General features: G+C 44.7%; 5 protein-coding genes across 6 annotated transcripts; 3 read left to right on the top strand and 2 right to left on the bottom strand.

Annotated features, from left to right (window-relative positions):
* Positions 1–54: 54 nt before the first annotated feature.
* LOC6617138 (palmitoyltransferase ZDHHC16) lies at positions 55–1,834 on the bottom strand. The gene is made up of 5 exons (XM_002041429.2): positions 1,664–1,834; positions 1,438–1,585; positions 1,068–1,377; positions 796–1,007; positions 55–731 (listed from the first exon to the last, which is right to left on the bottom strand). The coding sequence occupies exons 1-5, from the start codon at positions 1,705–1,707 to the stop codon at positions 300–302; spliced, it is 1,146 nt and encodes a 381-aa protein (XP_002041465.1). The 5' UTR covers positions 1,708–1,834; the 3' UTR covers positions 55–299.
* Positions 1,835–1,887: 53 nt separating this feature from the next.
* Positions 1,888–3,559, top strand: LOC6617137 (NKAP family protein CG6066). Its single transcript, XM_002041428.2, has one exon. It carries the CDS (start codon positions 1,970–1,972, stop codon positions 3,359–3,361), a length of 1,392 nt encoding a protein of 463 aa, XP_002041464.1. The 5' UTR covers positions 1,888–1,969; the 3' UTR covers positions 3,362–3,559.
* On the bottom strand, positions 3,438–5,996 carry LOC6617136 (protein SPT2 homolog). Of its 2 annotated transcripts, XM_032720864.1 has the most exons (5): positions 5,874–5,996; positions 4,601–5,751; positions 4,371–4,531; positions 4,096–4,308; positions 3,438–4,038 (listed from the first exon to the last, which is right to left on the bottom strand). In XM_032720864.1, exons 1-5 carry the CDS (start codon positions 5,931–5,933, stop codon positions 3,950–3,952), a joined length of 1,674 nt encoding a protein of 557 aa, XP_032576755.1. In that variant the 5' UTR covers positions 5,934–5,996; the 3' UTR covers positions 3,438–3,949. The 2 variants fall into 2 exon arrangements, with proteins under 2 accessions (XP_032576755.1, XP_002041463.1); XM_002041427.2 differs by having other exon boundaries at positions 4,371–5,751; positions 5,874–5,995.
* A 334-nt stretch (positions 5,997–6,330) lies between these two features.
* On the top strand, positions 6,331–10,115 carry LOC6617135 (large neutral amino acids transporter small subunit 1). The gene is made up of 6 exons (XM_002041426.2): positions 6,331–7,321; positions 7,915–8,428; positions 8,691–8,891; positions 8,973–9,122; positions 9,254–9,431; positions 9,501–10,115. The coding sequence occupies exons 1-6, from the start codon at positions 6,873–6,875 to the stop codon at positions 9,560–9,562; spliced, it is 1,554 nt and encodes a 517-aa protein (XP_002041462.1). The 5' UTR covers positions 6,331–6,872; the 3' UTR covers positions 9,563–10,115.
* Positions 10,116–12,761: 2,646 nt separating this feature from the next.
* Positions 12,762–16,053, top strand: LOC6617134 (carbonic anhydrase 2). The gene is made up of 6 exons (XM_002041425.2): positions 12,762–12,949; positions 14,595–14,707; positions 14,776–14,866; positions 14,961–15,229; positions 15,295–15,445; positions 15,630–16,053. The coding sequence occupies exons 1-6, from the start codon at positions 12,895–12,897 to the stop codon at positions 15,884–15,886; spliced, it is 936 nt and encodes a 311-aa protein (XP_002041461.1). The 5' UTR covers positions 12,762–12,894; the 3' UTR covers positions 15,887–16,053.
* Positions 16,054–16,120: the final 67 nt, after the last annotated feature.

Below are 16,120 nucleotides of genomic sequence, written 5' to 3'. Positions count from 1 at the left end.
TCCTGGCAACAAGTTGCCATACCGGCACAGGCTGTCAAGGACAACGCAAAACGATTTGTATGCTAGTTGTGTCTTTTATTAAGCTAGTAGTAGTATAAAAGCGTCTTTGTGCCTAGTCCTAGTCGTCATGGAAACAAAGTACATGCCTTTGCATTTCACTGCATTACAGTTTTGAGTAGAAGATTTAAAATACTAGATTTTACTAATTAAGGACTTTTGATTCCTATTACATTGAGCTTAAACGTAAATTATTAACATAATATTGACTTGCTGAAATCACAATGGCTTCTATGTTGGAATTACGGCCACTCGTCCTCGAAGGGAACATCATTTACCGTGTGGAAACTAAGCCCAGTACCCTCGGGTTTGTGCCAGGAGGGAAGCAGCACAGTTCGCCAAAAGGATCTGCCCCGCACCAGACCCAAGAACAGCTTCCAGTTCTTTTTGGTGCCAAAGTTATAAGGATTTATATAAATGCGTTGTTGCTGGAGGTGCCGTTTTCGCTCAGCTTCGTTGATGTGAGCCTCCACACTTGTCTCGCCACGAGTGATTAGCTTGGCGTGCCAGATAGAGAGACTACCGAGAGCCAAGACCACGGCCACGTTTGTGAATGCCATGAACCAAAGCGCTCGTCGTCGACCGGGCGAAGCGGCATCCGTGTCCACAATGGGTGTTGGAAGATTGTGCACGGCTGGAGGCAGCATAAATTCATCATACTCATTCGGATGTGTCTGAAGTTAAGAGAGAAAGAAAGATGAAATAAAGAAAGTAGCACAAGTTACTTTACTGGCTTACCACTGGAATGATGTGCCCACTGAGGTTAAACTTGACTGGCTGCCCCTCCAAGGGCTCAATTTCTGTCCAGTTTTCGCCGTGATCCAGCCACAGGTATTTGTGGCCAATCTCCAAGCCAAACAATATAAGAAACAGGCAACCCAGAGTGGTGTACGTCATGTAGAGGAAGAAGTACCGATGATTACCATAACCCACGCAATTGTTGAGCCAAGCTATATATTGGATATATGAAAATTAATGTTGGAAGCCTCTAGAAACCTTCATGTACTCACGACAATGATGATCCATCTTAAGGATGCAGCGATTGCAGATGGAGCAGTGATGAGTCCTCGGTGGTTTGGGAGCTATGCATTTGCCGCACATGCTAACCGCTTCTACTAGCGACACGCCCTCCGGCGGATGACCCGCCGGCGTGATCACAGCCATAACATAGTGAAAAACCACATTGAGCAGCAGCCAGTTGCCCACAATGAGGAGGAAGTAGGTCACCAACTGACTTTTGGCCCACCAAAAGGGCAAGCCAATCCAATAGGCAATACTAACGACTGAAGTGGTCAAGGCAGCCACGCCAACCACAAAAAACTAAACAAATTCAATGAGCTTAATAATATGAACAATAAATGTTATGTTGCATAGTGTTACCGGTCCCAGGCAGTGAGTGTAGTTGTCCACAAACCAAAAAATGGGGGTCAGGCAGACGTCCGAGGCGTAGGAGGAGTTCATGTGGGCGTTGAAGGTTAAGGAGTGCCAGCAGTGCTTCATATATGACCAACGAAGCCGCAAAATCGATCTGTTAAACAAGTAAACAATAAATAAAAACACTGCAAAATAGTGATACGTTTGTGGAGTGGGATATTTCAAAGCTTACAGCAGCTCCTGAGTGGAGTGACCCCTCCAAGTAATGCGTGCCATTGGTAGCACGTGGTAGCTTTCCTATATCTTATGTTATATTTAAATTACAGCATTTTTGGCGATATAAAAACTTTATTTTGCCGAGTAAATTTGCAAAGTTCGTTTTGGTGTCACCTTCTGCAGCTAAAATCACTTAATCAGCTGTTGCCTATCGATGAGCGGTGACTATCGATTGGGTAGGCTATCATAGTCTGCTCATCCATAACGACAAACGTTTGTTTTGCATTTTCCGGTGAAATTGAGAAAAACTTGTATTTTCCACATGCGTTCACGCAGCAGGAGTCGCAGCAGGCAGAGGGAACGTCGCCGGTCCGATTCTAGGGCTCGTTCCCGCTCGGAAAGAAGGACTTACCAGAAACCGCAGCACAGGAGATCGGTTTCGCAAAAGAGGGAAAGAGACAGGGAGAGGGAGCTCCACAGGGAAAGGACTTCCAATCGCAGCTCACGTCGCTCCAGAGAAAAGGATGCAGAGCCTCGACGCCGTAGAACGCGCTCCTCACCCTCCAGAAGCAACAGCAGCAGCAGTAGTGATAGATCCAGTTCCTCGAGAAGCCCATCCAGAAGCCGCAAATCCCGCCCAAAATCCGTGGAACGCTGGCCCAACGATCGTTATCATGAAAACAACGATAGGCGGCAGAATCCCTTTCGGGGAAAGGCTCCCGAAGGTAGTTTCATTAATGATCCCGCCGAACCATCGTCCAGGTCTCAGCACAGAGGCAGAGGATCGTCCAACCACCAATTCAAAGGTGACTCCAAGGCTGTGAATGCCCGCAGGAACCAGAGAGTTCGCATCGGAGAGGAAGGCGTGCCAGAGGTCTGGGGCAAGAGCCCATCCCGGCCAGAAACCAACGATGTGGAGCTGGTGAAGGGTTCTTACATAGGACCCAAGAAGAAAAAGAAAAAGGGCAAGAGCAAGCACAAAAAATCTGAAAAGAAGTCCAAGAAAAAGTCAAAGAAATCCAAAAAGAAAAAGAGCAAAAAACAGTCGAGTTCCTCCTCCAGTTCGTCAAGCAGCGAAGACAGTAGCGACGAGTCCAGCAGCTCAAGTTCCAGTTCCAGTTCTGACAGCGAAGATGAGTCCGAGGAGGAAGATGTTTGGCTGGAAAAGACAGCCGACGGTATCAAGAAGCCTAAAAAGAAGAAGTCCTCCGCCAGCAAACAGGACAAAAAGTCTAAAAAAAAGAAAAAGAAGCGTAAGTCAGAGGCGGAAAAGTACAAGAAGAGCTCCTCCTCCAGTGCCAGCAAGTCGAAGAACAAGGAAAGTGCCTCGCACAACGACGAGGACGTGGGACCTTCGCTGCGACCCGGCGGTAGCCTTAATCAAAAGGACTTCGGCAAGGCACTGCTGCCAGGAGAAGGTGCCGCTATGGCTGCCTACATTGCCGAGGGCAAGAGGATTCCCCGCCGTGGTGAAATCGGCCTAACTTCCGATGAAATCGCCAATTTCGAGTCTGTGGGCTATGTGATGAGCGGCAGCAGGCATCGTCGCATGGAGGCCGTCCGTATCCGCAAGGAGAACCAGCTGTACTCCGCCGACGAGAAGCGAGCACTGGCCATGTTCAGCAAGGAGGAGCGCCAGAAGCGCGAAAACAAGATTCTGTCGCAGTTTAAGGACATGATCCACACAAAGCTGCAGGCCAAGGACAAGAAGTAATGTCTTCAAAATGGATTTCCATTAAATGCCAAACGCACATAAGGATTTCAAAATCAACCAATGTCGAAACTTCATGATTTTTTTAAATTTTGTATTTGTATAAAAACAAACGAGAATTGTAAATTAAAGAGCTTCTTAGTCTATCATAGAGTAACTTAATAACTTTAATAAACGCAAGAAAGTTTTCATTTTCCATTATATGTAATAATTTTCCAACTGTTCCTATGGCTACATGATGTAGTCGTCCGCACACAAAATTATATATTGTTTACATATGTACTTGTACATAAACCGAATATAAGCCCGCTATAAACATTGTGGCTTTTATGGATATTCGACTAAAATATGATATAAAAATAAGCTATTTTTCAGCAAACCAATTTTCATCGCATTTTGCGTTTTCCTTTGCACTTCTCTAGTTTTCCTGTCCTGTTTTCCTTCAGATCAGCACTGCATTTCATCTCATTGCATGGTAATAAAACAAAAACTAATGTGTGGGCTTAAAGTTTTGTTTCTAAGCCAAAGAGGTAAATCAGGTGGAAACCCCACATGGCGACGGATTAGCCCACGTCGAGATGAAATACTGTCCTAGGAGCGTGAGCTGATTTTCGCCACGAGCTTCTTTTGTTTCTTGTGCGCCGCCTCCATGCGCATGTCCTCGAGATCCTCTTGCATTCCTGCGAATGTATAATCATTATAATGGGTTTTTATTGGCAATGTGCTTTGCTACGTACCCAGCTTTTTGCTGATGAACTCCTCGCGCTGCACTTGTGCAAAACTGGATTCCATGCCACGATCATCGTCGTCTATTCCTTGATAACGACGCTTATCATACCCGAAAATGTCACGGATGTGGGAAGATATGTCCTCCTCGCAGTCGCCATCATCTATGAAGTCATCCAGCTCAGAATCGTATTCATCCTCATCATCGTCGTCGTAAATGCGTCCTTAAAAAATAGAACAAAATATGAAATCGAAAATCATTTTTAAAATTAAGCTTGCTATTTACTCTTGGTGACTGGCGGCTCGTTAGTTCTTCGTCTCTTGACATCTGCGGGCGGGAATTGCCGTCCGCCCTGTGATCTATAAACATCCGAGGAAGGAGTCTGTCGCGTCTTTGCGGCTGCCGGAATTTTTCGACGATCCAAGGATGAGTTGCTTGACTGATCCCTAGGTGGAAACTCTCTTACAGTTCCCTTTAGGGAAGTAGCTGCATAGGGGTTCTTGGATGGGACATACTTGCTAGAGCTGGGGCTTGGTTTTCCAACCGCCGATGCAGTTGCGCCAGGTCGAGCAGTCAATTGAGCTGATTTAGTAGCGGGCCTTGAGCTGGAGACAGAACTGCGACTAGTGGAGGAATGAGTATTGGAACTGGATAAACTGGTGGAGCTCGCGTTGCTTTTCGTTGGCTGTGGGGCAGTTGGTTTTTTAAAACTATCACTTGGTGCATTGGCTGGCTTGGCTTGATTCAGCTTGGGGATGCGTCCATTAGGCTCCATGCGATTGGGGATGGATTTCGGAGGCTCCTTGCCTTCACTATCGCGCATCTTGAGCCGCTGGGCGCGCTGCTCTTGGTGCCGCTGGCGCTCTTCCAACTCGCGTTTCTCACGGGCCGACAGCAAACGCTCCGGTTCCTTCTTTTTCTCCACCTCAAAAACCACGGGCTCGTGCTGTTTCTTTTCAGCTAAGCGAAGCAAGGCTTGGAAGTCCATGGGCGGCGGTTGAGCAGGCCGTTTTATCTTCGCCTTGCGCTGCTCCTCCTCCTGCCGCTTTTTGCGCTCCTCCTCGAGCTTCTCTGCGTTCGGATCATAAAGGGTCTTGGAGGTACTGTAAGAACGGGCCACGGAGGACTCCTTCGACTTGGTAGCGCTGGATGGCAGTGTGCTTGTGCTGCTTTTCTGACGTGTGCTACCCTTGGCCTCCTCTCGTTCCCTGGTAATGGCCGCCTTCACGCGTTCCTTTGTCCCAGAGAGATCTTTAAGCGACTGTGGCCTGCTGGGCGTGAATCCCTTGTCTTCCTGTACATCCCGAACCTTTTCAATGTATTTATCGTAAAAGGCATTCGCTTCAGTGGACACGTAGCCGTAGTCATCGCCCTGTCCTTCGCCCGCCTCGTGGCCGTCGATGGCACCCTCGTAGTCCTTGGCATCCTCCAGCACTGATTTGTTGGCCGACTTGGTTACCTTTAGCATTTTACGTATCTTGTTCTTGGACTTTTCGTCCCTTTTGGCGAGCAGATCGTTGAGTTTCTGGCGCTCCTGGCGTTTCTTTTCCGCCTCCTCGGCCTCCTTCTTTTGGAGAAACTTCTGGATGTTGCTGGACAGCTGTTTGGACTCCTTGGACTGCTTCTTGGGCGGCGAATACTTGGTGCTGTAGTATTTCCCCTGCCCCTGGCGATAGAGGAGAAAAATAAATTATTTTGGGTCACAAAGGGAATGCAGATGCAATCGCGTTCACCGAGCATAAAATCTCACGCGATGAACGAACTGGACATCTGCATGGTATCCACTACCTCCTTGGTGACCGCATCACTATTTTTTTTCGCGTAGCGCAGCAGGTCCCCAAAATCCATTTTGTGATCCGTATTTCTCTGTTGATTTGCTTTTAGCTCATCTATTTGGATACTGATATCGATTGGGGCGATAGGCGATAGACGTACCAGACTGGTCTACTTTTCGTGTCGATAAGAAATCAGAGGAGAGCACGTGAGATATTTATTAACACGCAGTAATTTGTTAAAAATTGTTTTTTAATTCTAGTTAATCATATATTCCAATATATAAAATACAGTTTTCAACTTCAATTTCATTGTACCCTTATGTACGGTATCGACAGCGGGACATTCGGCGGGACAGACAACGGGACAGTCGGTGGGTCAGATAGCAGTATAGCCGGCGGGACTGACGCACCCTGTATCTCGCAAAAAAACACCCTAGCATCAATTGATATTCTACAGTCAGCCGGGCGCTGGTCACACTGCTGCGATGCTCGAGAAAACGTGGGGTTGAAAAACCTTTGAGCAACGTTGAGCCAATTCCAGAATTAAACCGCAGACTTTGCACAATTTGGCGGTTACCTCGATGTCTGCTCTTATTTACCAGACCCATTAACCGAATTTCGCGAGACAGAGTGTGAATTTTCGTTTAAATCGCGAGTTTTATGTGCGATAGACTCAGCTGCAGGGTGTGTTGCTGGTGCGAGCGAGACGGCAGCTAGCGAAGAGCCGACCAAAACAAACTAACGCTAGCCGGCTGAAAAGGAAGAAGAGGAAGAGCAGGAGTAGATAAGCCAAATACAATACAATTGAATAACACATTAATAAACATACACACACGCACATACGCGGAGTCACACCCACGAACACACTTGCCTCGTTTAATCAATTAACGGGACAACGGCCAAAGAAACAGTTACAGTTCGCTTTCAGACGTCGCGTGCGAAGATTGTGTCACAGAGCAGCGGGATAATAATACCATAGCCCTTGGACATAATACGTACATATATAGCCGCCATGCCCGCCGCCGATGAACTGCAGTCGCCGTCCAGCGAAATGGTCCTGCTGACCCCCAGTTCGGGCAATCCTCCGTCCAGCATTGCCCAACCAGCGGGCAATCCTGCCGAGAAAGCTCAGGGTCGCGAGGGATCCGCCGAGTCGGACAGCAGCAGAGTTGTGATCAAGAAGCAGCTGGGCCTCCTCGAAGGAGTGGCCATCATCCTGGGCATCATCTTCGGATCCGGTATCTTTGTGTCCCCGAAAGGCGTCATCCAGAATGTAGACTCCGTGGGCGCTTCGCTGGTCATCTGGGTGCTCTGCGGACTGCTGTCCATGATTGGTGCCCTTTGCTACGCGGAACTTGGTACTGCCATACCAAAATCTGGAGGGGATTACGCGTATATCTTCGAGGCCTACGGATCACTGCCGGCCTTCCTGTATCTCTGGGATGCCATGATGATATTCGTGTGAGTCTTACTGGTCAATATTGTTTGAATATTCGCGAATATTTCGTCGCTAAAGTTCCCTTATCTCCGTTGGTTGGAAAAACATAAATACAGTATCAAATTCCTTTCGGTAATTGATTTCCAATTACTTTATTATCGCCAGAAGGAAAGTAATAGCTGATCAACCTTTTTTTTCAGTTTTACGTTTTTTTACGAAATATCATGTGATTGAATAAGGTAAAGTAAAGTAGTGCAACAGAATCTGATTTTTAGACTGGGTCAAGTTATAAGATAAGACTAGAAAGATGGAATACTTCGGATCGGTGTGGATGCAGCCGGTTTTTCAAGGTTAAGCCATGGGTTGTGTATTAGAGTATTAGAAAGTAAAAACGAGCCTTATCATTTAATCTGCGCTATATAAGTTTATTTATTGAACAGTTCCGCGAGTTCTGCATTGAGCGTCTTATTGCCTGCTATTTTTACTGTTTAGGATCGGCGATAAGCGCAAATATCTGCTTTTCCACTTTTGCATGCGGACATTATCAGCAGGACAAATGTCTGAATGCAGTCAGCAAAAAAAATTTTCACTGATTGTGTTCTCTTATCTCTTACAGACCAACGACCAATGCCATAATGGGCCTGACCTTTGCCTCCTACGTGCTGGAACCCTTTTTCGGCGGAGCCTGCGATATTCCCAAAATAGCGCTGCAGCTCCTGGCGGCCATCACAATCTGCTTCCTAACCTACCTGAATTCGTACTACATGAAGGTGACCACCAAGATGCAAAACATCATCATGTTCACCAAGATCGCCGCCCTGGTCTTGATCATCCTGGTCGGCCTGGTCTGGATGCTGATGGGCAACGTGGAGAACTTCACGAGACCCTTTGATAACACTGAGACTGATCCCGGCAAGATGTCGGTAGCCTTTTACTCCGGTATCTTTTCGTATGCCGGCTGGAATTACTTGAACTTCATGACGGAGGAGCTGCGCGATCCATATCGCAATCTGCCGCGCGCCATTTACATATCACTGCCTCTGGTCACCGGCATTTATGTGCTGGCCAACGTGGCTTATCTGGCCGTGCTGTCGCCCTCGGAGATGATCGCATCCAATGCCATCGCTGTGGTAAGAGTTTATCCACGATTTGCAGTCCGATCAGATTAGGCAGTCAAATTACTATTTTACTTTAAAAAAAGCTTAACAAGTTTAAATTCTGTTATTTTTCAAACATAATGCAAGCCCTATAATGTCTATTTGTTTATTTGTATCTAAAAATCGCAAAATTGCGATAGTCTGCTAGGAATTTTAATTTATTTGATCGGAATCGCAAAAGTCAATTATACCAGAGGATTTTCAAATGCTTTTAATTTATCACTTCTCTTCACAGACCTTTGGCGATAAGATTCTCGGTGTCTTTTCACTGATCATACCCCTCATGGTGGCCATCTCTGCTTTTGGCGGCCTTTCCGTCCACATTATGACCTCCTCCCGCATCTGCTTTGTGGGTGCCCGCAATGGACACATGCCGGCGATTCTGTCGCACATCAGCGTAAAGAGCTACACCCCACTGCCGTCGCTTGTTTTTCTGGTGAGCTGCGCTCCTCAATTAGCGCACAAATGATATTATGTAATTAATCCCTAATTGATTTGACTGTGTCCCACTCGGCAGTGCTTTCTCTCCATTGTGATGCTGCTGGTGAGCGATGTGTATGTGCTGATCACCTACGCCAGCATTGTGGAATCGTTCTTTATAATGTTGTCGGTGTCGGCGGTTCTATATTTCCGCTACACCCGTCCCTGCATGGAACGACCAATTAAAGTGAGTTTAATCAGTATTGCCAATTTAGACGTTTGAAATCTTTCTACTGATAAAAACTTAAATACTTTGATAATGTCTTAGAGCTGAACATTTTAGCAAGACTATTCTAACTATATTTGTTCCTGTCACAGGTCGCCATGTGGATTCCCGCCGTATTCGTCATCGTGTGCGCCTTCTTAGTCGTCGTGCCCATCTATGTGGCGCCCTATGAGGTCGGAATGGGGGTATTAATCACCATAATTGGCATACCTTTCTACTACGTGGGCGTCGTGTGGAAGAATAAGCCGAAATGGGTGCAGAGCACGATTGGTGAGTAGCCCTTCACATTAACCCCAATGTGTGGCATTGTCCGACATTTATATGGGTTTCCTTTTGTAGACTCGCTGACCTTCACTTGCCAGAAGCTCTTCATGTCCGCCAAAGAGGAGAAGGAGGACTAAATTGCCATCGAAATGAAACAAAGTGAAAATAATGGAATCATTTTTCAAACGATCCAGCTATTTGGCCTTCCAAATGACTAGCTATTAAATCTCTATATTGATGTGAAATCTTGAGAACGAGAAAGCTTCGCTCGTTAAACCTGAATACCAAAAAACGAAAATACCTAAAAAAGCGGAAAACATGACCTGCACATCACAAGGACTGGAAAAAGAAGTCAATACTATTTCATATTTCTATATTTATATTTATAAACCATGACAAAAACTTTTTTACCTAAAGTGCAAATTCTTCGAATAGTAGTTTTGTAGTATTGAGTTCTAGTTTAGCATTTATTTTGCACTCATTAAATTCGAAATCTAAACCAAAGTAAGCAAAAACTGTTTGCCAAAGGTGCGATATTCAGGTCGATATTTGCCATATAAAGCAGTTTCATATAATCTTCTGTTGCTTATTGTTTAAAAATTCGGTTATTGCTTTTGTCCCTCATTTTACTACCTAAGTGCATTGCATTGCATTGCAGTTTGTAATAAAGATTTTTGTACGTTTCAACGACGAACCGTTTTGAATTCAATCTTTTGGGCGCCGCTCGCGAAAGTATGCCACAAGATTTTAGCGAAAGATAAAGCAAAACAATTGATAAGGTTGAATTGATTGAGCATTGCGTGGGATGTAAGCCCATGCCTCCGCTAATCAATTAGGGCTGATAAGTAATGGGTCTATTTTAAGCCATTCTCGACGGACGACAAGTCGCGATTTTTGGCCAAAAATAAATCGCCTCCTGTCGCCCCCATTGACATTTCGAGCACTCGGAGGCTTGTGGAATGACGCCAACGCTATATTCGATCACTGATAGAGTATTCCGTGCGGATCCATTCTACCGTCTAGGTGTTTTTAATTGATAAAACTGGTGCGCTTATCTGGGATTCTCTGCACGGTTTGCAGGTGCGCCCGTCTATGCGAAATCTGGGCGAGAGTAGTGGGCTGATTTGTATGCGCCGTATTCGGCGTCTCGTTTAATGTCTTTTTAAGTATTTATATGCAGGGAGTGAGTATGTCTAGTTCCAGATCGCTCGTAAAATCGCCTCAATCGGATTTGATGTTTTTCATTATGGACAAATAATTGAGTTATTGCGACTCGCCGAGCATCTCAAGTGCGTTGGGAGGCTCCCCGAATTGTGGCTGTAACTACTTTATTACTAATATTAGCTGTTAGATGATTGCTATCTCACAAGATAGACAATAGTTTGCAAAAGGCTGCTAATTGCCGGCACGTGAGTGCCGCCTCAAAAGAAGCCACCTTTCGCACTTGAACAACGAACTATTCCACATTTGTTGATCGATGCGGACGGACAGTTGGCTAAGTGATCGATATGGAGGCGTAATCTAGCAAATATTGATTTATTCTGCTCGGCGTTTGCATAATCAATAGCATGCTGGATTAAATGGAAATGTCACAAACGCTGGGGAGTTCCTTTTCAGCCAAGCTAAGCTGCTCATGTGATAATCATGCGATTATACTCCGACAAATATTGACACCTTTTGGGCCATAATTTGGGGGCTTCTTCACAATCGTGTCCAAACACTTAAATTAGCAGCGAGAAAATTAATAAGCCGAACGCACCGAACTGGTAATGGAATTATTTGCAAAATTTTTTTTTTTTTTTTTTTTTTTTTTTTTTTTTTTTTTTTTTTTGGATATATTAATTTAAAACTGTCCTTCGCGGACAATCATTAAATTTGATGACTAAACTTAACGGTAGAGAATTAATTGATTACATAAATTGTTGCGAAACTATACAATAACTGTCGATATTGTATGTATGAAGTATATAATAATGTATGTGTATAATTTAATTTAATTTGCGTGTCTAATCCCAGAGAGGTCCAAAGGGTGTGATCGGTGCAGCCTCCTGGTGCGTTGACTGGTGTCCATCAGGTCTTGTGCCAGGTTGTTTGGGTGGTCTTGAAGCCTCTGCATGTACTGCCTGCTGCTTTTCTTAATCTCATCCTTCACCCATTTGCAAAATGAGATTAACTAAGAGAAATTCATATAATTTTCTGCTTGAAAAATAATATTTCTTACCAACTATAGTTTACATAACATTGGTAGTTGAGAATATAGCTAACAAACTGAGAGTTAAAATTATCATCCTATGTTTTTTTATGTGTTACTTGAATGATTAACTATTCCCACTATCTGTATTAAAATAAGAAGTAACACCTTTTCCATCACCACTTTTCACCAGTTTTTTATGACTGGACTCTGACAACTGAAATCCCACTCTAAACCTTGGCATTCAAAGTGTCTGGCCTATGATATCTGGACAATTCAATTGCAAATATCCGACTTTGTGTGACTACTCAATGGCCACCATAAAGATATAAATAGATATCAGACTGCCCTCTATACAATATATACAATATATGCAATTTAAAAACTCCGTCATTACTACATGTAGATCACGAACTGCCCATACAAGTGTAATATCGACGTTCTGTAACGCATGAAAAAACAACTCAGATCTGGGCATAATAAAACCGAAAACGCTCCAATTCGTAAAGCCGAAACTTGAAAACGTGCGAAAATCGCTCAATGAATATTGTATACCCCTATCCCCATCCCATCACCGATCGCGATCGATCGGCTGGATTTTTTTGAGGACTCCGCTCGTAATTAGCGACTTTCGGCGTGACGTTGTCGCGACTTTGTTGGCTTAGTAACGCGAAGTGACTATCCGAAAGCAAACAAATAAATCGGGCAAATTGTATGCAAAACAAAATATTATCGTAAATGATCGAGGGCGGCATTAGGTGCGAATTATGACGAGTTTTACCCTTTTGATTTTGGCCAGCATTGATCGACATAATGACGCCCTTCTGGGCTTGGCGGTACGATTGAGTTTCCGTGACGTTAAGCATACGCCGTGTTGGCTGTGCGTTAAGCATACGCAGGGTGGTGCAGCCGTCTGTGTCTGGTGTATGGTAACTCAATTTCGCTAAGTGGGCGACTTAGTGGGGTGGCTTGCACTATGTTCCGATCCTCCAGTACCCCCGCCAAATTCCCATCGATCGATCGATCGTCGGCTGTTCGCGCGACTCGTCCGCTTTTGCACTGGTGTGTGCGTACGTGTGTGTATCTGTGTGAGCAGTGCACGCGCTTCGGGCGGGGATTTCAGCTTTCGAATTTTCAAGTAGTTCGTTGACTGCCCGCTGAGGAAGTTGTGAAGGTGCTCCGCGAGCGAAACGTCCGCGCAGTCTAGAATCCGTCACCCGATCGGAAGGTGCTATAGCCGCTCGTCAGGAGTTAAGAACTTGGAAGAACGCAACCACCATGAAACTGACCGCTTTCTTCGAGGCTTCGTTTCTGCTAATCTGCTGGTCGCAAGGTAATTGCACATCCATTTCTACGAAGTCCTGTGATTCATTCGCGCTTGTCAGGGTCCCAAGATATAGTGAACTGAAACAAAAATAGCCATAAATTGATATCTATTCGTGGGAAATACTTTTATTCAAGAATGAATGGTTTGTCATACCCGCGGCAGTTGTGCACTGAGAAAAGTGGGGTTCCACTCATAACAATTTTGATTTTCTGATGAAATTAAATTGTTAATAATTTGCGCAGTTTTCTAATTTGCTTTATATAATCAATTAATTTTTATAAATACATGGTATTCATTCCTTCGAAACGAGTGTATGACACACTGCTCGTGTCTATTACGAAATGTCAATACCTGATATTGGTGGGATCTTGGCATTAGCAGTCATAAGTACACACTTCACGAAGCTAATTCTGACCAGTTTAATGGTGTTCAAACCACTCGAAACTGGCAATTAATACACTTTATTGGCCGCCGGTTGATTTAGACGTATTGCCGGACTTGAAGTGGTTGAGGTTTCAGCTTACGGCCAGGCATTAGCACTTCAAACCCTACTCAAAATGCAATCTGTTATCTGTGGGGAAGCTCTATAAATATTATTTACATGCTAAATGAAAATCTGTTATCTACTCCCTAAGACTTTGAAATATTTATTTATTTTCCTAATTAGTGCGGACTTAAAGAATCAATTACAACGAACAAATGCAAATAATAGCTCAAAGTAATATGTTTATAATATATAGAGTGGATGACATAATGCTCAATGGCCATACCTGACAAAATACTCAATTTAACTAATTTATTATCTAAGACTTTGATAGCCGCGACTGAAATAAATAATATAATATACATTACCACAAATAAACAACTAATTAGACTAATTCATCAAACGACGAGCAGTGCACACAAAATTGTGCGCTCCATCGACATATCGACCAGTTGTGCAGACAATGGCACAATGGAAAACCATGTCATATGATATGTTAATTCACAGCGAGCTCCTCAAACAGAAATTATCACCAATCACATGCAAATTAGCCGTTAAATAAGTATTTCCTTTCGCCTTGCAAAAGATTCCATGGAATTTGCTGCCAGCTTTCAATCGCGCTGGAAAATAATGAAAACTGTTTGCCCGCCCCATTATCTGGGTATCCAAATCAATATCAATCGCAACGATATCTAATTATTGGCCCGAACGTGCCCTTGGCGTTCGCACTCTTTCCTAGCTTTCCCTGGACGCCTGTTTACCCACTTAAGTTATTTATTTGCCCACCGCCATTGACTAAAAAAAGAAAGAGACATTAAATATTTGCTATGGAGCCCCATTTATTATGCCGTAATTCACAAGTGCTCGTATATGTCAGAGATAGCCACCGGAAAATCGGGAGAAGGTCAACCGAGGGGGTGAATAGCACCCAGGCACCATGGGCACGGGCACGTGATCACTCATCAATCGTGGACTCAAGATCGCAGATTGCGGATGACGTTCAGTCTGCAAATGGGGAAACACTTTAATCAGTTCGCCTGATTCAGGACTAAGTGCGCATTCCAGCGGCTAATTGATTGCATTTATTTGCCTATTATATATATATATGAATTTGTTTGTTTGTTTCGTGAAGCAAGTCTGTTAAACACCACATCCCTTCCTTTCCAGCTGTCAGCAGCCATGTCTTTGGCTACTCCGAGCCCAATCAGCGTCGCTGGGCTCGCCATCATGGTCACTGTGCGGGGAAGACCCAATCCCCGATAGCCATCACCACCAGCCGGGTAAGACCAGCCCACCTAAAGCCCAGCCAAGCGGGAAACACAACTAAGTCCATTTTGCCTCCTTTCAGACAATGGCCATTCATATGCCGGCGGTGGACATGATTGGCTATCACAACCTGCTGCCCTACCCACTGAAAATGATCAACAATGGACACACGGGTAAGATTTGAGTTGACAACCACTAAAAATACATATTTCTGACCAATTTTCTCAGTGTAGAGAACTAGTGCTAATTAATATGGTGATTTTGCAGTTTCCATCACCATACCCAAGGTCAATGTGTCCGAGGAGGGCGAGGATTTCCTACCCTACATCCGGGGCGCCAAACTGCCCGGTGAGTTCGAGGTGGAGGGCCTCCACTTCCACTGGGGCGACAAGAACAACCGGGGATCCGAGCACGTCATTAACGACATCCGCTACACCATGGAGATGCACATTGTGCACAGGAACAAGAAGTACGCGACCATTGGCGAGGCTCTTAATCATCCGGATGGTGCCGCCGTCCTGGGTTTCTTCTTCAATGTGAGTGGTTTAGTGGTTGAGCTCGTTGCGCGGGATTTAGAAACCTATTTATGTTCCTAATACAGCTCGACGAGGATGAGGGTGCTGGCCTGGTGACCATTAACCGACATTTGCATCTGATTGCCGATGCCAATCAGGAGGCCACGCTGAACGTCACTTTCTCGCTCTCCTCGCTGATTGCTGTCGTGGATGTGGACAAGTTCTACACGTACAAGGGTAAGCTATTCTAGTCTCAAGCAATAAAATATGTTTATTACTATAGTTTTCCATTTGCTATTAGTATTCGGTGAGCGCTTTTATCTATAAGCTATAAGCTATCACTGATTAACTGACATTGAATCAATGTCTACAAGCGATGTTTATCTTTGACTCAACTAAGTATTATGTGTTGACTCTACAGGTTCCCTGACCACGCCGCCCTGTTCGGAGGCCGTCACCTGGATACTGTTCCCCGATCCCATCCCGATTTCGCCCAAGCAGATCTCCCGATTCCGTCAGCTGTCGGACACGCAGGATGGTGCGTTGGTGGACAACTTCAGGACCCTGCAGCCGGTGGGCAATCGCAGGATCTTCGCGCGCACAGGACACGTGCGCCACACCTCGATTGCCACATTGAAGCACGAGGGCGAATATCTCAAGTACGACTGGTTCTACTGATCTATCGACTCGAACTGGCAGCCGGATGTGGAGCACTGTGCCATCCCATATTAGGATACCTCTAAACTAAGCATCTAATAAGTTACACTAACATTTAGTCTAGGCACTCACAGAGAATAAAAGCAACAAAATCAAAACAAATAAACTCAACAAAAGACAGCAATGAACAAATATAACTGAAATCAATGAAAAATGTTTTGAGAACTATCAATTGTTAGAGTAAGGTCTTCATAG

The sequence above is a fragment of the Drosophila sechellia genome, chromosome 3R (genome assembly GCF_004382195.2).
Source record: "Drosophila sechellia strain sech25 chromosome 3R, ASM438219v1, whole genome shotgun sequence".
Taxonomy (NCBI): domain Eukaryota; kingdom Metazoa; phylum Arthropoda; class Insecta; order Diptera; family Drosophilidae; genus Drosophila; species Drosophila sechellia.
The sequence above is the reverse complement of the archived record's forward strand: the minus strand, read 5'-3'. Positions and strand labels throughout refer to the sequence as shown.

Coding starts and splice junctions, on each gene's coding strand:
- LOC6617136 (XM_002041427.2), bottom strand. CDS start 5,933: ATGGATTTTGGGGACCTGCTGCGCTACGCGAAAAAAAATAGTGATGCG. Junction 4,309..4,370: donor CGAGCCGCCAGTCACCAAGA/GTAAATAGCAAG, acceptor CTATTTTTTAAG/GACGCATTTACGACGACGAT. Junction 4,039..4,095: donor GTTCATCAGCAAAAAGCTGG/GTACGTAGCAAA, acceptor ATACATTCGCAG/GAATGCAAGAGGATCTCGAG.
- LOC6617137 (XM_002041428.2), top strand. CDS start 1,970: ATGCGTTCACGCAGCAGGAGTCGCAGCAGGCAGAGGGAACGTCGCCGG.
- LOC6617135 (XM_002041426.2), top strand. CDS start 6,873: ATGCCCGCCGCCGATGAACTGCAGTCGCCGTCCAGCGAAATGGTCCTG. Junction 7,322..7,914: donor GATGCCATGATGATATTCGT/GTGAGTCTTACT, acceptor TATCTCTTACAG/ACCAACGACCAATGCCATAA. Junction 8,429..8,690: donor CATCCAATGCCATCGCTGTG/GTAAGAGTTTAT, acceptor TTCTCTTCACAG/ACCTTTGGCGATAAGATTCT.
- LOC6617138 (XM_002041429.2), bottom strand. CDS start 1,707: ATGGCACGCATTACTTGGAGGGGTCACTCCACTCAGGAGCTGCT. Junction 1,378..1,437: donor ACACTCACTGCCTGGGACCG/GTAACACTATGC, acceptor GAATTTGTTTAG/TTTTTTGTGGTTGGCGTGGC. Junction 732..795: donor GTGGGCACATCATTCCAGTG/GTAAGCCAGTAA, acceptor TCTTAACTTCAG/ACACATCCGAATGAGTATGA.
- LOC6617134 (XM_002041425.2), top strand. CDS start 12,895: ATGAAACTGACCGCTTTCTTCGAGGCTTCGTTTCTGCTAATCTGCTGG. Junction 12,950..14,594: donor GCTAATCTGCTGGTCGCAAG/GTAATTGCACAT, acceptor CTTCCTTTCCAG/CTGTCAGCAGCCATGTCTTT. Junction 14,708..14,775: donor TAGCCATCACCACCAGCCGG/GTAAGACCAGCC, acceptor GCCTCCTTTCAG/ACAATGGCCATTCATATGCC.